This window comes from Plecotus auritus (genome assembly GCF_963455305.1).
Source record: "Plecotus auritus genome assembly, chromosome: X".
Taxonomy (NCBI): domain Eukaryota; kingdom Metazoa; phylum Chordata; class Mammalia; order Chiroptera; family Vespertilionidae; genus Plecotus; species Plecotus auritus.
Genome location: NC_137784.1, coordinates 18,372,481 through 18,394,132, shown reverse-complemented (window position 1 = coordinate 18,394,132; position 21,652 = coordinate 18,372,481). Strand labels below are relative to the sequence as shown.

Sequence of the window (21,652 nt, the reverse complement as noted above, 5' to 3'; positions counted from 1 at the left end):
CATCCTCCCTCTGTCAGCCACTCCAACCAAGTTCCCACCTCCCTCACTCTCCCTGAGTCTTCCCAGGACCTGGACATCCTCCCTCTGCCAGCCCCTCCCAACAATGCCCCCACCTCCCTCACTCTCCCTGGGTCTTCCCAGGACCTGGACATCCTCCCTCTGTCAGCCACTCCAACCAAGTTCCCACCTCCCTCACTCTCCCTGAGTCTTCCCAGGACCTGGACATCCTCCCTCTGCCAGCCCCTCCCAACAATGCCCCCACCTCCCTCACTCTCCCTGGGTCTTCCCAGGACCTGGACATTCTCCCTCTGCCAGTTCCTCCCACTAAGATGCCCACCTCTCTCACTCTCCATGAGTCTTCCCAGGACCTGGACAGCCTCCCTCTGCAAGCCCCTCCCACCAAGGCCCCCACCTCATTCACTCTCCCTGAGTCTTCCCAGGACCTGGACATCCTCCCTCTGCCAGCCCCTCTCACCAAGGACCCCATCTCCCTCACTCTCCCTGAGTCTTGCCAGGACCTGGTCATCATCCCTCTGCCAGCCCCTCCCACCAAGGCCCCCACCTCCATCACTCTCCCTGTGTCTTCCCAGGACCTGGACATCATCCCTCTGCCAGCCCATCCCACCAAGGCCCCCACCTCCCTCACTCTCGCTGAGTCTTCCCAGGACCTGGACATCCTCCCTCTGCCAGCCCCTCCCACCAAGGACCCACCTCCCTCACTCTCCCTGAGTCTTTCCAGGGCCGGGACATCCTCCCTCTTCCAGCCTCTACAACCAAGGCCTCACCTCCCTCACTCTCCCTGAGTCTTCCCAGGACCTGGACATCCTCCCTCTGCCAGCCCCTCCCAACAATGCCCCCACCTCCCTCACTCTCCCTGGGTCTTCCCAGGACCTGGACATTCTCCCTCTGCCAGTTCCTCCCACTAAGATGCCCATCTCTCTCACTCTCCATGAGTCTTCCCAGGACCTGGACAGCCTCCCTCTGCAAGCCCCTCCCACCAAGGCCCCCACCTCATTCACTCTCCCTGAGTCTTCCCAGGACCTGGACATCCTCCCTCTGCCAGCCCCTCTCACCAAGGACCCCATCTCCCTCACTCTCCCTGAGTCTTGCCAGGACCTGGTCATCATCCCTCTGCCAGCCCCTCCCACCAAGGCCCCCACCTCCATCACTCTCCCTGTGTCTTCCCAGGACCTGGACATCATCCCTCTGCCAGCCCATCCCACCAAGGCCCCCACCTCCCTCACTCTCGCTGAGTCTTCCCAGGACCTGGACATCCTCCCTCTGCCAGCCCCTCCCACCAAGGACCCACCTCCCTCACTCTCCCTGAGTCTTTCCAGGGCCGGGACATCCTCCCTCTTCCAGCCTCTACAACCAAGGCCTCACCTCCCTCACTCTCCCTGACCCTTCCCAGGACCTGGACATCGCCCCTCTGCCAGCCCCTCCCACCAAGGCCCCCACCTCCCTCACTCTCCCTGAATCTTCCTAGTATTTGGACATCCTGCCACTTCCAACCTCTCCCACCAAGGCCCCACCTCCCTCACTCTCCCTGAGCCTTCCCAGGACCTGGCAATCCTCCCTCTGTAAGCCCCTCCCACCAAGGCCCCCACCTACCTCACTCTCCCTGAGCCTTCCCAGGACCTGGCAATCCTCCCTCTGTAAGCCCCTCCCACCAAGGCCCCACCTCCCTAAGATTCCCTGAGTCTTCCCAGGACATGGACATCCTCCCTCTGTCAGCCACTCCAACCAAGATCCCACCTCCCTAACTCTCCATGAGTCTTCCTAGGATCTGGACATCTTCCCTCTGCCAGCAGCTCCCACCAAGAGCCCACCTCCATCACTCTCCCTGAGTCTTCCCAGGACCTGGACATCCACCCTCTGCCAGTTCCTCCCACTAAGGCCCCCACCTATCTCACTCTCCCTGAGTCTTCCCAGGATCTGGACATCCTCCCTCTGCCAGCCCCTCCCACCAAGGTCCCCACCTCCCTCACTCTCCCTGAGTCTTCCCAGGACCTGGACATCCTCCCTCTGCCAGCCCCTCCCACCAAGGCCCCCACCTCATTCACTCTCCCTAAGTCTACGCAGAACCTGGACATCCTCCCTCTGCCAGCCCCTCCCACCAAGGCCCCCACCTCCCTCACAATTCCTGAGTCTTCCCAGAACCTGGACATCCTCCCTCTGCCAGCCCCTCCCACCAAGGCCCCCACCTCCTCACTCTCCCTGAGTCTTCCCAGGACCTGGATATCCTCCTCTGTCAGCCCCTCCCACCAAGGCCCCACCACCCTCACTCTCCCTGAGTCTTCCCAGGACCTGGACATCCTCCCTCTGCCAGCCCCTCCCACCAAGGCCCCCACCTCCTTCACTCTCCCTAAGTCTATGCAGAACCTGGACATCCTCCCTCTGCCAGCCCCTCCCACCAAGACTCCCACGTCCCTCACTGTCCCTGAGTCTTCCCAGGACCTGGACATCCTCCCTCTGCCAGCCCCTCCCACCAAGGCCCCCACCTCCCTCACAATTCCTGAGTCTTCCCAGGACCTGGACATCCTCCCTCTGCCAACCCCTCCCACCAAGGCCTCCACCTCCCTCACAATTCCTGAGTCTTCCCAGAACCTGGACATCCTCCCTCTGCCAGCCCCTCCCACCAAGGCCCCCACCTCCCTCACTCTCCCTGAGTCTTCCCAGAACCTGGACATCCTCCCTCTGCCAGCCCCTCCCACCAAGGCCCCCACCTCCTCACTCTCCCTGAGTCTTCCCAGGACCTGTACATCCTCCCTCTGCCAGCCCCTCCCACCAAGGCCCCCACCTCCTCACTCTCCCTGAGTCTTCCCAGGACCTGGATATCCTCCTCTGTCAGCCCCTCCCACCAAGGCCCCACCACCCTCACTCTCCCTGAGTCTTCCCAGGACCTGGACATCCTCCCTCTGCCAGCCCCTCCCACCAAGACTCCCACGTCCCTCACTGTCCCTGAGTCTTCCCAGGACCTGGACATCCTCCCTCTGCCAGCCCCTCCCACCAAGGCCCCCACCTCCCTCACAATTCCTGAGTCTTCCCAGGACCTGGACATCCTCCCTCTGCCAGCCCCTCCCACCAAGTTCCCCACCTCATTCACTCTCCCTAAGTCTATGCAGAACCTAGACATCCTCCCTCTGCCAGCCCCTCCCACCAATGCCCACACTTTCCAGTCTCTGCAGGAGTCACAGGGACTCAGGAGCTGGGTTATTAGACCTGAATGGAACCTCCTAGGCCCATGACAGAACCAGGGCTATGGGAGGCCTGCGTCTGGGGTGCTCTCACTCCCTCCGAGCATCCCCATTTTCCCTGTCCATGGTCTGGGATGTCTGTCAACCCAAGCCAAGCCAGAGTCCAACAACTGGCCTTCATTTGCTGAGACCCCGCCCGCGGGAAGCCAGGGCCTTTGGGCCTGGAGGCCATGCTGGGGTCTCCGGGGCCGAGAGCAGGGGCAGTGGTTCAGCCCTTGGCGGCCCCCTCTTTCCAGGGAAAAGGGACTGGAGTTGCTGGGGAAGCGTCCCCTGTCCGCACTCAGCACCCCTCGCACCTTGACACTGACTGGACTGGCTCTGCTCCCTCTGCTCGGCCTGGGCAGCAGCCGTTAGTCGGGCCTCGTCCTCGAGGGGGCTTCGATGGCAGCTGGGCCCGGCACTTCCGGTCAGCGGGGGCTGGGGGGGGGGCACCGGAAGGGGCAGAGTCCCACAGATCCACGTGGGCCTTGCGTGGGCCCTGCGCAGGTGCGAGGCCTTCCCCGGGGCTCTCCTTCATCATCTGTCCTCAGAACCAGGCTCTCAGTTCCCTCAGAACCCAGTAGGAAGTCTTAGGGGCCTGAGCTCAGCCGCCAGGCCTGGCGCCTCCCAAGACTGACTGGCTGGGTGCTCCCCACAGTCCTCTCTTGATGTCGTCCCTTGACTCCTGGTGGGTGCTGGGCTACCTCCCCTCTGCTCCCCTGAGTCCAGCCCCTCACATCAATGACCTCAACTCCCTGCGACTCCTGATCTATTGCAGGTTCCTCTCTTCGGGCCTCTCCTGCCTGAGGCCTCCCAGACAAGGCTGCAGGGCAGGAGAATCCAGTGGGTTCCTGGGCCCGGGGGTAGACAACCTGCTCCCTTTCTGAACTTAACGCCCTGCTTTCCTGACCACGTTCCTCTAGCACCCAGTGGGAACGTGGGGTGCTCCTTAGCTTGACAGCTCAGACTGGGCCCTCTCTGGCCTGACATCATTTGTCATTGCCCACATTTTCTAAAATGCATGATGTGCAATTCCTGTGCTACTTGCTATTCTCCTTGAATCTGTGCTGACGGTCTATTAAGATGATCCTATAAAAGCCCAGTCCTCATCCACTAACAGCATTTCAGGTGCTTATAGCACAGACTCTGCACTCAGACCATCCCAAATGTTGGTCCTCATAGTGCCCCATGGTCGCTCCTGGCATATGGGCTCTGGGGTGCTGTCTCAGGTTCCTTCTGTGAAGCACTAGAAAGGCTTCCTCCCAGGGTATCCTGGAAGAATCAAGGGTTGAGCCTCAAAATCTTCCTCCAGTCGATCCTCTCTATCTGCCTTTATTGCTTCCTCCAGACCAGTCGACCAGTCTCAACCTCAAGTCTGTCTCCCCACCTGCCTGCACACACCTTCTAGTTCAACACTGAGCTAGGGTTCCCCAGCACTTTGTCATACTTGATGGTGCTTTCCTCCTATCCTCAAAATCATTTTTGTTACTTCTTCTTCAATTTTTTCCAGGGATGTTATGGGGTATGGGAAACAGCAGCCTGAGCTTGGTTGTCACCTTTGCAGTTATAGGTTAGGAAGTAAGTCTGTAAATATCTTCAGGAGAATTAACATATTTACAATGCTCTCTTTCCCTCCATTAAACATAGTATTCTGCTCTGAGACGTCTTTTTCATAAGCGTATCAGTAAGGTTTTACAGTTGCTCTAAAAAAGACTTGTACATTTCTGCTCGGTTTTCTCTTAGATATGTTACATATAATATTGCTGTGAATGGTATATTTTGCATTACAAGTTATTTGTTAGCAGTTTGGTTTGACCATGGTACTGATTCTGCTTAATGATTTTCCATACATTAATTTTCCGAAGTTCCTTAAAATTTGCATTTTTGCACTATTTTCTTTGTAGTTTTTAATAAGGAGATAATAGTTTTTTCCATTATTATCTCTTCCTATGCACTATTCTTACCTTTTATTTACTTTGATGTTTGTACTCTTTTATAATAGCTGTGTAATACCCATGTATTTTTATTGAGTTCTAAACTGTGTATTAAATGCCAAGCATCTTTTTCCTCCTCTGAACTCTATTAGTTATGTTCATAATGATTCACCATGTAGAGCTTGAAAAATGGAAATTCTGTCATAATGCAACCTTGCTAAAAGATATCAATGAACTGGTGTGAATTTTTGCCAATGACTGTTTCTTTACTCCTACAAATTGTCACATGTTTTTTTTTAAACTATTTTCTTTGGCAAATGCAGTGATTTGTAATTCATGGTATTTTCTAATGTATATTAACTGCTATGTTGGAAATACTGTGAATGTATGTACAATATTTGTGACTATTTGATGTTGGCTTAGGTGATGTTTTATTGAGGCATCCTCATCTGGTCTTTGTATGCAGCGTGGTAGCCTGGTAAATTGGTTGAATAACTCCCAATCTTTTGTAAGGTTGAGAAAAGTTTATCTGAGATGGTAATTCATTTTTCCTTTGCCATTTTGTGTTATCAAGTACCTAAACCTGGCTGGTCTTGCAGTATTTTTATGTAGCCTTGGGTAAGAGTGTAGTTTCTGTTTTTGACCTTTTGATTGGAGATTTCTATTTTTCTGTGGACCTATGTAACCATTTATTTTTTGCCTAAAATGGTCCATTTGAATCTTCAAATAAAAGGCATGACATTTAAATAAAATCCTCTTATTGCAGATATTCTCAAACATATACCACAGTACAGAGAATAGAATAATTAACCCAGTTACCTGGCATACATCTACAACAATCTTCCACTTTTATAGGAAGAATCTTGTTCATATTAAGTTTAAGTATTTGTTTGGTTATTGACAAGCACACTCTAGAGATAACAATATGCACTTCCTTTAGGAGATATATGATGTCTGTTTTCTCCCTTGTGGTGATGGGGATCATCGTCTTTATCCATAAACCCACTAGGGACTGCTAGTTCTATAATTATAAAATTCCTTTGAGTTTATTACCTGAAATTGTCCTTTAGGTATAACTTTGTCTTTGTGCACCTTCCATTATCTTGAGATATTGGAAGCACTACTTTAAAGAGTTCTCTTATAAGTGCTCATTAACTTCCACACTTAATGTTTTCACAATTTATTTTTTCTAGAAAAACTTATTTCTGCTTATTCCATATATGATTGTAATAGTTATAAATTTGTCATATGAATCCTCTCAAAGTACTAGCTTTCACTAGTTGTTGGCTCTGCTGTCTTCTAATTCATGGTTTCATATTTATCTCTATTTTCTCCTACCTTCTACTTCTTTGTGTTCAATATGTTATGCTTATGCTAGCTTCTTGAATAGTTTTAATGTTTTAAACATTTTTCTAATGAATCTACTTAATGTAATTACTATCACTATACTGTAAGTACCACCGGGGCTGTTTCCAACAACAGTGCTACAGAGCTTTATGTGTAGTGCTCACATTTTTACAAGTTGAATAAATGTATCTCTCTTAATGCTCTTATAAGTTTTCATTTTTTTCTAGGACAGCAATAGTTTTGTGTTGTTTTTTTTTTATGTTTCAGGTTTGAGGTTCTTGGGATGTTTTGTTTTGTTATATTTTACATATTAGTGACTGAAGAAATTTGAACAAACTTTACTGCTAGTAACAGAGTTGATTTTTCATAAATAAATGCAAGTTGTCACGTGAAAAATTTAATTATGATAATTGGCCAACTACAGAATTCAGATTATCCAGGAAAACAGAAACTACTCTAAATATGTAACAGTGAGAGGAGTTTTTTCCACAGTCGTTATTTATGTATTTTTTTTATCCATTAAACAATCATGGTGAAATTGGGCAGAAATATAGTGAGTTTCCACATACCCTTTCCATCCCTTAACCACAGAGTTTCTCCTATGGTAAACGTCTCCTCCTGGCATTAGTATAGTATACATGTTACAATGAAACAGGTACCATTGATACATTATTTTAAGCTAAAGTACACAGCCTACAATAGGGTTTACTCTTTGTGTTGTATGTTCTGTGGGATTTGACAAATGTATATTGACATGTCCCCCTCATACAGATTAGTTTCACTGCACTAAAACTCCTTGTCCTTTACTTATTCATCCCTCCCTCTAACCGTTGGAACTCCTGATCTTTTATACTGTCTCTCCATTGTTTAGCCTTTTAAGGATGTCAAGTAGTTGAAATTATATAGTGTATAACATTTTCAGATGGGCTACTGTCACATAGTAATATGCATGTAGGGGTCCTCTATCTTTTCATGACTTGTTAGATCATTTCTTTTTCTTTATTGTTGAACCATATCTCATTGTACACAGATACCACAGTTTATTGATCCATTCCTCTACTGAAGGACATGTTGGTTGTTTTCTAGTTTGGGCACTTATAAATAAAGCTGCTAAAGCATTTGTGTGCAAGCTTTTGCATGGACATAACTTTTTATCTCTGTTGCATAGACACAAAGGAGTGCATTTGGTGCATTGTATGGTAATATTATGTTTACTTTTGTGAGATTCCACTAAACTGTCTTTCCATGAGACTGTACCATTCTGCAATCCCGCCAGCAGTGAGAGAGAGTTCTTGAAGCTCAGCACCTTCTCCAGCATTTGTCCTTGTCAGTGTTTTAGATGTTAGCACTTTTAGTAGATGTGCACTAATGTCATTTTGTTTTAATTTGCAATTCCCTAATGATATATTATGCTAAGCATCCTTTCATATGCTCATATGTAGAACATTGCTATCATTTCTTCCTAAGGCAGTGGTCGGCAAACCGTGGCTCGCGAGCCACATGAGGCTTGGGAGCAGCGGTTTGCCGCTCTGTTGACTAATGAGTTTGCCAACCACTGGACTAGACTAAACGTTGCTGCGGAAGGTGGAAGCTGTGAGGATTAGGCAATTGTGGCACATTGTGTGCAAAGAGGTAAAGGGTAGTATATGACAGTGGTCGGCAAACTCATTAGTCAACAGAGCAGCAAACCGCTGCTCCCAAGCCTCATGTGGCTGGGGAGCCGTGATTAACCGACCACTGTCCTAAGGATTTGATCAAATTCATCAGTGAGCCCATCTGAAAATGTTGCTTTCATTTTGGGAGGATTTATTAATTACTGATTCAATTTGTTTAATAGAGGTAGGTCTATTGAGATATCTATTTTCCTTGTGTAAGCTTTGGTCAATTGTGTATTTTGAAAATTGGTCCATTTCATGTAGTTTATCAAATTGTGGGCATAGGAATGGTCGTAAGATTTCTTTTTTAAAAAAATATATTTTATTGATATTTTACAGAGAGGAAGGGAGAGGGATAGAGAGTCAGAAACATCGATAAGAGAAAAACATTGATCAGCTGCCTCCTGAACACCCACTACTAGGGATGTGCCCGCAACCAAGGTACATGCCCTTGACTGGAATTAAACCTGGGACCCTTCAGTCCTCAGGCTGATGCTCTATCCACTGAGTCAAACCAGTTAGGGCCATAAGATTTCTTTAGTATCATTTTAATGCCCATGGAATCATTAGCTATGGCCTCTGTTTATTTTTGATATTAGTAATTTCTGTCTTCTCTCTCTTAGTTAACCAGGCTAGTGGTTTATCAATTTTATTATCAACTAAAGGCCTAATGCATGAATTCATGCACAGGTGGGGTCTGGCAGCCCTCCCCAATTGGGGCCGATCAGGCCTGGCTGGCCAGTGGGAGAGGCTGTGGGCATTTGGCCAGCCCACCCTGGCCCCTGGTCAAACTCCTGGTTGAACTCCTAGTCGAACTCCCAGTCGAGGGGACAGTTTGCATATTAGCATTTATTAAATAGGATTGATATTATCAAAGTACTGGCTTTTGCTTTTACTGATTTCTTCTCTTCATATTTTCATTGTTATGGATTTCTGCTCTAATATTTATTATTTTGCTTCTTCTGTTTACTTAGGAATTGATTTGGTGTTCTTTCTCTAGTTTTATGGTTACTGTTCAGATCGTTAGATTAGAACTTTCCTCTTTTCTAGTATAGGCATTCAATGCTATAACTGTCCCTTCAAATATTGCTTTTGCTCCACCCAAAAATTTTTATAAGTGTGTTTGCATTTCATTGAGTTCAGAATAACGTTTTACATTTCCCTTCTGTGTTCTTCTTTCAGCCATGTGTTATTTAGAAGTATTTTGCTTAGTCTCCAACTATTTGGAGAATTTTTGGCTATGTTTTTGTTATTGATTTAAAATTTGATTCCATTGTGGTCTTAGAGAATACTTTGTGTGATTTATGTTATTTAAATTAAATGATGTTTGTTTTATAGCACAGAATGTTGTGCATCTTGATGTGTTCCCATGTGAGCTTGAAAAAAATGTGTTTTCTGCTGTTGTGCTTCCTAAAAATGTCATTTCAATCCAGTTATCCTGATGATGCTGTTCAAGTCACTTTTATCTCTACTGCTTTTCTGAGTGCTGGATCTGTGAATTACTAAGAGAGTTGTGGTGAAGTATACAATTGTAATAGTGGGTTTGTGCCATCGGTGGTTTTCTCATGTATTTTGACACTGTGTTATTGGTGCACACACATTAAGGAGTGTTACATCTTCTTGGATAATTGGCTCCTTTATGATTACATAATACCCCACTTTAACACTGATACATTTACTGGATCTGAATTTGATTTTTTGTGTGTGAAATAAATGTTACTATTCCAGCTTCCTGTTCATTTGCATTAGAATGGTGTATATTTTTCCATCTCTTTACTTTAATCTACCTGTATCTTTTCATTTAGGGTGGGTTTCTCAAAGGGACTATATAATATGGTCTTGTGTTTTTTGTTTGTTTGTTTTTTTATCTCTTCTGACAAGTTCTATCTTTTTTTTAAAGAAGGAAAGACAGGATTTTTTAAAAATATATTTTATTGATTTTTTACAAAAAGGAAAGGAAAGGCATAGAGAGTTAGAAAGATCGATGAGAGAGAAACATCGATCAGCTGCCTCCTGCACACCCCCCACTGGGGATGTGCCTGCAACCAAGGTACATGCCCTTGACCTGAATCAAACCTGGGACCCTTCAGTCCACAGGCTGATGCTCTATCCACTGAGCCAAACCGGTTAGGGCAAGTTCTGTCTTTTAATGGGTATACTTAGATTACTGACTTTTAAAGTAATCATTGCTATATTTAGATTATCATCAACACTACATGTTACTGTTTTTTTACTTCTTGACCTTATTCTTCCTGTGTGGGGGGGTGTTTTTGTCTCCCATTCTTTTGCTACCTTCTCTGGTTTTAACTGAGCAGTTTACATGATTCCATCTTCTATACACTTTACCATATCAATTATACTAATTTATTTACTTTTTAAAGTGAATTCCCTAGAGTTTGCAGTACATATTTATGTGGGAGCTAAAAAATAGTAAGACAATACTTCCCACTTTCTATGTTCCTCTTGGTGGGCTAATTATCAAGTTGACACAGACAGATTAACAGGAGAAAATCCAATTCTGAATATATTTACATGGGAATTCACATAGGCATGAATATTCCAAGGACAGCAAGGCAAGATTGGGTCTATAAGACATTTTTGGACGAAGACGAAAGGGAGTAACCTGGTCTTAGATTTCAGAAGTAAGAATGGGTTATGTACAGGTAGTTGGGGGAGGGGGAACACGCAAGCAGGAAAATCCCTGCTAGGCAACTGGGAAACAGGGGCACGGGAATCCAGCTAACAGGCACCTGTCTAAAGAACTAGTTTTTTGTTTGTTTGTTTGTTTGTTTGTTGTTTGTTTGTTTGTTTGTTTTTACGACACATCATTCTGGTTTACCATACATCATTCACATTAGGCTAAGGTGGAACCCAGGTCTTCTTCCCAAAGCAGGTTTCTCTGTCTGAGTTTCTTGGGCAGGAAAGGGGAGGGTCAAAGTTTCTGAGTCGTGTTTGTTGATACACAGCTTAAAATCAATATGCCAAAAGGCAGCTTCAGGGTGACAAAACTTTGGTCCCTTCACAGTATACATTTGCAGCTAATCCAAGTCCACTTTCAAATAAAGCACTATTAACTCACAGGCTGGGCCAGTTCTTCCATCCTGTTTCTTTCATTTCAATTATTCATAAGGTTATCCTCACTGAGTACATTGCTGCTGCCATCATCCTCCACTGTTCGCTGTTAGATCAAATAAGAAAATAAACTATTTATTTTATCTTCATTAACAATCTTCCTGTTTTTATGTAGATTGGAGTTTCTGACTTTTATCATTTTCCTGCTCTCTGAAGTACTTCTTCGACCAAATCTTGCAAGGCATTTCTGTTGACAAATTACCTCATTTTATGTTTGTCTGAGAAAATCTTTTATCCTCCTTCACTTTAAATTATAATATCACTGGATATAGAATTTTAGGGTTTTGGTGGTGTGTGTGTGTGTGTGTGTGTGTGTGTGTGTGTGTGTGTGTGTGTGTTTGCTTTCAACACTTTAAAGATTTAAGTTAACTATCTTCTTACTTTCATGTTTTGTGAAGAGTAGGCTAATGTAATTTTTTGCTTTTGTATCTCCAGAGATAAGGTTCCTTCTTCACTGGACCTTTTCACAAGCATATGTACAAATATTTTTTAATCAGAAAAGATTTTTTGAATTAGACAAATATATTTCTTCACTGTATTCCACTACCAAACAGATATTCTATTTTGTTTCGAAAGATGAGCTGTGGCCAGTGATTTCTTCCTCCCATGATGAAAAATTCTATATATGCAAGGTAATTCTCAGGGACTCAGCCCAACATACCATTTTGCTACTGTTTCAAAAACTAGTTATTTAATAGTAATGTGTTTCTGTTGTGGCAACAACCAAGGTGAACAGCTAAAGAAAACAGTTTCTCTTCTTGTTTGGTTTTCTAAGGTGTGGGTAGGATATTTCTAGGTAGAGATTTTTTGGTATATATACTGCTTGTGTTATTAATAGGGTGCCCACTGTGTCCGCACTGTTGCTGGTCAAGGTGGAATACTTCTGATGTCACAAGAAAAAGAATTTTCTGGGACTCACACATGAGGATGAGTGATATTTATTTGTGTGGAAGTAAAGTGATATTTATTTGTGTGGTTTTCCAAGGTCCCATTTTGCTCTGTCCCGCCATGTAAAAAGTCCAGGTGTGTCTTCAGCATGGCTAAGATGAAAGACACTGCCCAATTGCCGCTCCATATCAAAGCACATTGCAGTGCAACATCTGGCTAGTTTAGCTCTGTTCCCAGATGCAGTTCATTGTGTGTCGGGCAAGCATGTCAAACTCTTGGCCTGCAGGCCACATGTGGTCCACAATAAATATTTTTGCGGCCCAGCCAATATAATGGTATGTAAGGAATGTTTTAATAAAATTTCATAACTTAATTTTTACAATATTCTGTTATACACAATCCTATATAATAAAAGCATAATATGCTAAGAGTCTGACCCATCTGTCAACCAGTCAGTCGACTGCTTGGTCAGTAGCTATGATGTGCATTGACCACCAGGGGACAGATGGTCCGACCAGTAGGTTATCTTGCTGCTGAGGTCCAGCGAATCAGGACTAGGTGAGAGGGCTGGACATGCCCTTGAGCCCTCTGCAGTCCCTCCCCTGCTGGCTGACCCCAATCAGCCCCTAATCAGGATGGGGGTAGATGGCCTCTATCAGCCCTGATCACCAGCCAGAGTGAGGGACTGCACCCATGCACGAATTCGTGTATTGGGCCTCTAGTTATTAATAACGAACTCTAGTGTTCACTGATGACTGATTACTATAATCGTGTTGTATTCGTTTCCCTTACATGCCTTACATGCAGGTGCACCATTTCTCTCCACTAATACTAGCAGCGAATAGTGGCCGATCACCACATCAGTAGTCTTAGACCGACTTGTTTTGTGTGCCTAACAGGAAATATTTTGCTTTCGGAGAACAAGAAAAATAGGTTTATTTGTGTTATGTTTATTAATTTGTGCAGTTATTCAGTATCTGGTAAGTTAATGTTCAAGAAAAAATATTAATTTTGATTAAAATATTCTATTCTTTTATGTTAACAATTACTCATTTATTTTAGCCCTTTGTATTCTGCAGGTCTCTATCAAAAAAAAACACACCCATATTTCCATGAAAATTGAAGGTTTTTTTTTGCAGCCCACATGAACTTAAAGCTTGTTTATGTGGCCCATGTTAGTCTTTGAGTTTGACATGCTTGGTGTAGGGTCTGCCTGGCCATGGGCCATGTAGCTGCTTAGACCACTTGGCAGGTGAGTGCGTGTCAAGAACCACGCAAGTAAGAGGAAGCAGGAGCAAGGCAAGAAGAACAAGAGGGTGAGAAATCTTTGCCTCAGGTGTACAGCTAGGAACTTAACCAAGTAAGCCTTCAGGATTTGGTGTGCTTTCAGTGGCTCTGCCCTCCTAGGCAACTTCACTGAGCAATTGCCCATCTTGCTCTTTTATTTATTTACTAGAGTCCCGGGACACAAAATTCGTGCACAGAGGTGGCCCCTCAGCCCAGCCTGCACCCTCTCCAATCTGGGACTCCCCGGAAAATGTCCGACTGATGGTTTAGGCCTGACCACATGGGCTCGGGCCTAAACCAACAGTTGGGCATCCCTCTAGCAATCCGGGACCACTTGCTCCTAACCACTCAACTGCTCGCCTGCCTAATTGCCCCTAACCACTCTGTGTGCCTGCCTGATTGCCCCTAATGAGAAGGCTAAAAAGGGCTAATTCCAATGTAACCCTGATATTTGGGGCTAGTGATCTGAATCCAAGCCAGAAAGCTCAGTGTACATTCCTGATAACCTATAATTAAGTCACTACCTCCTTCCCAGATACTGGTCTTGCAGAACGTGTCACTGTGAACAGTGCACTGCCCTGGAGGATGGGTTATTAACGCTGGCACCAGGCCACACCATCAGATATGGCCTGGAGACTCCCAAAACCAGGGGTCCCTCTTGCAAGGCCCCCGAAAAGATCCAGAAGCATAATCCATATTTGTGGGACAAAGACCACAGGAGGATATAAAGGAAAGCCCCATGCACATTTCTTCACTCAGATTTGGAAGGCTGTTCCCTGAGTCTGCTGGTGTATTAAACAGTGTCCCTCCTCTTTTTTGAAGAGTCCTTGGTTTTCTTTAGTCTTCTGCAACACTAACTGCTCTCCCCTGCCAGCCTGATCACCCCTAACTGCTCTCCCCTGCTGGTCTGATCCCTTTAACTGCCTAACTGCTCTCCCCTGACAGCTTGATCCCACTAACTTCTCTCCCCTGCTGGCCTGATCGCCCCTAACCACCTATGCCTCAGCCCTGCCACTGTGTCTTTGTCTGCAAATTAGCATATTACCCTTTTATTATTATACATTTTTTATCCCTTTTCCCATTGATTTGCAGAAAATGGACCAGTGGTTCTGTGGGGAGTGTGAAACTTGCTGCTACCTTGTGAAGCTGCCCAGAAGACCATGCTTATAATATCTGTCCTTCCCTTTGTCCTCTTCTATTTTAATATGAGCTACCTAATTGCAATGATAATTCTTGGAAGTCTCCAAACTTCTTGGATCTGTGGTTTTTTGTTTGTCATTACTTTTGGAAAATTCTCAGTCATTGCTATTACACGTATATCTGCTGTTTCTTTGCTTCTTTGTCCTTCTAGTATTTCTATCACACAAATGGTATATCTTTCACTATGATCCCACAGTTCTTCACTCTTCTCTCTTGTCTGTTTTGTTCTTTGCATTTCTGTTGTAGGTTTCTATTAATATTTATTCTTGTTCATTGTTTTTCCCCCTCATCCATGTTTAGTCTATTGATGAGCCAATCAAAGACTTTCTCTTCTTCTTTTACTGTGTTGAATTTCTAACATTGATTTTTTATTCTTTCTTATAGTTTACATCTCTCTATTTACAATGTGTACCAATTTTTGCATTTTTGTTATATTTGTGAGCATAATAATCATAGTTATTTTAAATTTCTTGTATGATAATTCTAATATATCTTATTCTTGATTTGATGCTTCATTTGTCTCTGCAAACTGTTTCTTGTTTTTTGTTATATGTAGTGATTTTTTTGTAGAAAACTAAAAATGTATTGGGTAAACATTGCTGGGGTTAGTAGACCTTTAGGGTGAAGTGTTTTGTTTTCCTAGCCAGGATTCAGGCTCTGTTTACTGTTTGGTGTAGCCTTGCATGTCATAAACTAAATTTCCCATGGTGTCCTCATTTTCATCCCCCCTGTTCTTTTAAATAAGATCTCAGAGTCTGAGATGTGTAGCTCTTTCAGTCTTAATCCTGCTGATGGAGTGATAAGGTGTGGGGTGAGGGGAGTGTCCTATAATGTGATGATTGAGGCTCAGATTTTTAGTGAGCCTGTGCCCTTGGGCTATGACTTCACAAGTACCTTTCAGGTTTTAACCTCTTCAGTAGAATAGGAAGTTGAGCTGAGCAAGCTTATAGATAGGCATGACTCTCCACCTCATGGAAGGAGGAGGGGGCTACAGATGGGGTTTTTACCTCTCAGATTGTTTAGACTAGTAAAACCAAGTCAGTTAGGTTCTGGTGAATAGTTGCTCTTTAGACAGACCTTGTTATGAAGGAAGAATTGCATGGGACATTTTTTTCCAAACGGCTACTGAAAGGAATTTTAGATACAGGACAGGCAGTTCAAGGAATAAGGGGGGTCCATGGATGAGGAATGCATAGGTGAGGGCTTGGAGTCACCAAATGCTTATCTTACTTTCATGGAGGATAGAGAAATGTTACAAGAGGAAGGCATACATTTACAGAGGATAAAGGAATGTTGCAAGAAGAGGTGACATGAAATAGAAGCAAACCATGTGGGCTTTGGACTTTGAAACTGATACTTTGCAGAAGAATGACCAATTAGGAAAGCACAGGGGTCATAAAGTAAGTAGGGTCCAACTGGAAAGGGTCATGAAGTGACAAAGAGCTACAGCCTTTGCAATTCTGGAGACAAAGAGACTCAAAAGATTGTTTAGGATTGATTTTTTTTTCCATTAGAGATAGAGTGAGATAGAGTTTTTCCTATTTGGGGACCCCTCCTGTGGAGGTCCCCTTTGGCGCCCCTTGCCCAAGAAAAGTTTGTATATGTTTCCAATAAACTTCCACATTTTTTACTAAAGAAGCCTTTTAGTCTCTAAGTTTATTCTTCAAACTTTATAGGGCAAGAGCCCACAAGGAGGAGGGTCTACACCCCGCACCCCATGTAAACCTAGTTGTCCCTACGTCTTGCTGGAAGTAGTAGGACATTTTTATCTGATTTTTATTCTTCTCTGAGAGGATGAGATAGTGCTCCTACAAGTAAAGTTCATATAAATTTAGGAGTCCCTGTTAGACTAGACCCACCTGGAATTTTTAACTTTCAGGCTATGACACTGAGCCTCCAGCAACTTGTCAAATACATATTGGAGCCAGTAGCAAGTTGTCCCATCCTGGTACTGGCTCTTAGCACCGGTTTCTGCTCTTGGACTCCTATTCCACTGAGCTATGACTCTCTGTACTGTGGAGACTAAAAAAATATAAATTCGTTCCACCCACCTTCCAAGTGCTTTTGGCTGGGCTAATCATCAAATTAACACAGATTAACAGGAGGAAATCAACATTTAATACATGTGCATGGGGAATTCACATAAGCATGAACAGGCCAAAGACAGTGAGGTGAGATAGCATATATAAGACATTTTTGGACAAAAGGGAAAATGGTTGGAAGATGAGGTCTTAGATATCAGAAACTAGAATGGGCAATATTCTGGTAGTAGAGGAAGGGCAGAAAATACATTGCAGGAATATTCTCTCTAGGCAACTCAGAATCCATAGCACTCAGGGGGTCTAGCTGTCAGCCATGGAGTCTTTCTAACTAATGCAAGGGTGAAGATTCCTAAAGTGATTAAGCCAACACTCCCTTCCCAAAGCAGGCCTTACTTTCTGAATTTCTTAGTCAGAAGAGGGGGCTAGGGTCAAAGTTCCTTCTGAGTCTTGTTCTGAAGGAACAGCTTAAAATCAATATCCCTAAGAAAGGTAAGCCAGGGGAGTCAAACTTTGGCTCCCTTCAGTACCCACTACTCCATCTTTTCATTTTGAGGGACAGCATTTAGCCTTGTGACCTCAATTCTCTGTTGAGTCTAAGAAGAGTTCTCCATTTTCAATTTAGCCTATTTTTTTGTTAGAAGAATGGGAGAGAGCATTTAAGCTCCTTACATGTTGGGCTGGAAACTGCTTGTAACCAAGGCAAATCCACTTTCAAGCTCACACAGTTTGTTGGACAGAATGCATTTCCTTTTGCCTGTAGGATTTAGAGTTGTTTTTATTTCCTGACATGCTTAGAGACTAATCTCCATACCTAAACAGAGCCTGCACTTTCATGCCACATTGCCCTCTCCTGAGCCATTCAAACATGGCTGATTTCTTCTTCAAGACAAGCAGGATAGGAAGATCACTCCTGATCGCAAAATGGTGTCTTATATAATGTCTATTATCAGGAGCATGACACCCAGCATCTTTGTCATAATCTATTATTTTCAATCAAGCCATAGGTTCAACCTACACTTGAAGATAGGAATACACAAAAGCATAATGACCAGGACCTAAAGATCCTCTTGGCTCAATAAAACTCTGTCTGCCACAGTCTTCCCTGGAGACCCTATTTTTTCATATCCCTGTTTTCTGGAAATATCTGTCACCCTCCCAAGATCGAACTATGTTATTCTTCGCATATGGTAGCAATAAATGCACTACTGTTAGTAAGGAAGGACATCTAGACAATCAAGAGGAACATCTAAAAACTTTGATTCTTACCATTTGGGGCTGCATTCTGTCCATCAAAATTCATGTTGAGGTCATAACCCCCAGTCCCTCAGAATAGAACTCTAGTAGGATATAATGTTTTAAAAGTGATGGTTAAGTTAAAATGTGGACATTAGGATAAGCCATAATCCCAACTTAGTGGGGTCCTTATAAGGGTTTAGGTCACCCAAGGAGACAGCAGGCATGTGCTCACACCAGGGAAAGCCATGAGAAGGGGATAGCCATTTGAAACCAAGGAGAGAGGGCTCAGAGCAAACCAAACCTGCCAGCACCTTGACATTGGAATTCCAGCCTCCAGAACTGTGAGAAAATAAATTTCCATGGATTAAGCTATCCAGTCTGTGGTATGTTGTTAGGGCAGCCTCTGAAATAACCAACATACTGCCCCAGACAGAGATTGTTTTTTCTGGATTATCTTCCCTACTAAATTAATTCCCAAGAGCATGTTCAATGCCCCCCTATTTACCGTGTGAAATGAGGAAGGGATTTCTGCATTATGGTTATGTGGTGTTCAAAACCACAACACTGGACCCTGTATGGATGAGCTAGACAGCAATTTCTCAATGGCAAGCTCACAAGATGGGGGACAGGGACACCACATGCCCCATGGTGGCAGGAGGGGGTTTACATTCAGGAAAAAAGGATGAGCAAGTTTTTGGGGGGGCTACCTGGGACATATAAAGAGGATGAGGTGACCCCTACTTCCCCTGCAGCATATAAACAGGTGGTTTGCAAAGTCCACATGACAGTAGGGAAGAGAACCCCACTACTTAGGAACAAATAATATCTGGGCCTTGTCCCCTTCTAAAAGATCGACTTTTATAGGGCCTTTATCTGCAAGTGAAGAGTGTGGAGGGGAATTTGCAGTTAGCCCATTTGAGTCCCTAATGGTATGGGTCTTCATTTTAGACCTTACACAACAATGCTGTTTTCCATGCAAATATTTTCTCTCTCAACTCAGACATCTCATCTGGGTGTCTGGCTTCTGCTCACCAGTCCCACAGCCTCATCTACTCCACAATGTAGCACAACTGAAAGAGACGTCTCACAGGCTGACTTGCAGTGTCCCCAAATCTAAAGTGCTTTGTCTCAGAGAATTTACACTTACTGCTTTCACCTGGAATACCTCCCAAATCACCCACCCTTTTAAGTTTCCTATAAGGCACAGAGAGTACCTCAACATCCTCTTTAAGTGATTGAAGCTCCTAACTAGAAAGTTCTATGAAGGGAGGATGGGCCTTTATCTTACCATCCCACATACTAACACAGGGCATTCCTAAAGACATATGCTCAATAAATTTGGGGAATAGATGATTATGTGTGAAAGAGATCTAACGTGATAAGATTTACTATAACCTACATCCTTTAATAAGCTAAGCATATAGAGGTATAAAACAATTTTACAAAAGAAAAGATGGAAAGGAGGGAGGAGAATCAAGGTGAATGATATTTTATTTTTTATTCTATTATTCCAACAGATTTACTGTGGGTTCTTTCCCATGCCCATGCAAGATTCTATTATGTTGTCATATATTTTGTTCATGACAAAAATGAATCCTCATATTTTACTAGTTGTGGAGACACTGGTCAACCAGGACATGGAACATTTCTGGCCCGTGGTACCAGTGCCAATCCTGGCTGCCAATCTGGCTTTTACTTTTTCTATCTCATCTCTCAAAGCTTCTTCATATTGTAATGGGAAGGCACTTGGAACTTTTTCATTGAGCTTGGCCCAAAATTCCAGGATTTTCATCTTGGTTGTTTCTGTGTAAGCTTTGGGACCCCAGAGGAACTCGTAGCATGGAGGATCAGTGTTGGGCACCTGGCGGTACTCCAGGTAGTCTAGCTTGACTAGATCTTTGGTGATAAGCTTCCTGGGTTCCCCATAGATGTAGTGTTTCCTCCCAGGGAACACTCGCATGGAATTCAGGAAGTTCCAGACTTCTTCCTCACTGGCACAGTTGCCATTCATGAAGATCACACCCAGGACATATATCAGGAGACCAGTCTTGGGTAACCCCCTGCCAGCACGCACCCTCCCCTTATTGGGGAGTTTCAGTTTGCTGACAAGTTCATAGGCCGGTTTGATTGAGTCTGCTTCCTTCAGGTCAACTGCAAAGAGATCCTCAAGACTCTCACAGGCTCTCTTGAAGATCTCTGGAAATTGGCGGTGGTACTTTCGGTCAATAATATTTATCATGTCTTCCCGCAGAATGAGCTGCTTCACTCTGTACCTGTACAAAATAAACTTCTGCAAGATCGTCACCTCCATAGTCAGAGGATCACAGCATTTGTTCTCTAGAGATAGGACCTCAGAGGAACATGAATGCTCCTCATCTTGGCTGTTCTCAGATTTTGTGTGAAAAGCATCTGAAGAGGTCAAAGAGGTATTTGGAGCTCTGCAAGATGCCTGGGAAGTACCAGTTGGATCACTAGCTGATGAGCTCTTGGGATTACTCTCCAAACCAGAAGATGAGAAGGAGGGGGGCTTTTCTGTTGTGGCAGCTGCCTGTGACATCTTGCAGCTATCATCTCCATCTTGGGTAGCTTGTTGATTCTGCTTTTTGCAGCGCTTACTCTTGTGCCTCCGAGGCATGATGACTATGGTCAGAAAAATCGGTCAGGAGGGTATTAGGAGGATAGGTAATGAGAGTCCCTGGAGGATGAAGGTCAAGAGTGTATGGGCACCTTTGGCATACGAATAGCACCTTGATTGTAAGGAAGTCTGCATTTGCAGTTCTCCCCAAGGGCACTTCTCTAAAAACCCTCAGTGTTCCAGATCTAATCTTGTGCTTTGGGTAACTTTAGAATGTATCTTGCCAGTCCTGCCTCAAGCATACTGAGATAACAGTAGGGGCTGGTAGTCTTGGTGTTTGAGGAATCTGTTATTTCACATTCAAGAGCATCATTCAACTGGTGGAATGCCATGGGACAATAAAGAATGAAGTGAATGAAGCTCTCAACACATCAAGCCTATCCAGTTATTCCCAGTGTTTACTTCTTAGTGGTTCTTTGGGGTCCTCAGTCATCACTAAGGATCTGCATTTGGCTTCATATCTGGCCTTGTACCCCTTTAGCTGAATAGTGGCTACACCATCAAACTAAGGATTTCACTTCCCATAGACCACATAAAATAAGTGTTGAGAGAGCTTCAGCCTGATACCACTGTCCTGGGTTTTCAAGTGCTGAAAGTGGTGTGGGGTAATGCTAAGTGAAATAAGCCAGTCAGAGAAAGATAAATATCACATGATCTCACTCATTTATGGAATATAATGAACAACATAAACTGATGAACAAAAACAGATCCAGAGACGGAGAAACAGATCAGACCGTCAAACCTCAGAGGGAAGGTACGGGAAGGTGGAGGTAAGGGGGAGAGATCAACCAAAGGACTTGTATGCATGCATATAAGCCTAACCAATGGACACAGACAACAGGGGGATGGGGGGATAAGGGGAGATAATGGGGGAATAAGGACACATATGTAACAATCAATAAAGAAATTTTTTAAAATCCCTTTTATCCCTTCTATTTAGAGTGGATGGACCTCAACTTTTGCTTTGACCCACTGTTCTCATGTTCTATGATTCCTCCATAACCTTTGGGCCTGCCCCTCTGATTAAGGCCAGGTCCACCCTGAGGGCCCTAGGGTAATG

The 21,652-nt window shown here is 44.3% G+C and overlaps 1 protein-coding gene across 1 annotated transcript; it reads right to left on the bottom strand.

The window, feature by feature from the left end:
- Positions 1-19,554: 19,554 nt before the first annotated feature.
- On the bottom strand, positions 19,555-20,592 carry LOC308239859 (melanoma-associated antigen B5-like; the record flags this gene model as incomplete). Its single annotated transcript, XM_080652713.1, has 1 exon — positions 19,555-20,592. One exon carries the CDS (start codon positions 20,590-20,592, stop codon positions 19,555-19,557), a length of 1,038 nt encoding a protein of 345 aa, XP_080508839.1.
- Between the last annotated feature and the right edge of the window lie 1,060 nt (positions 20,593-21,652).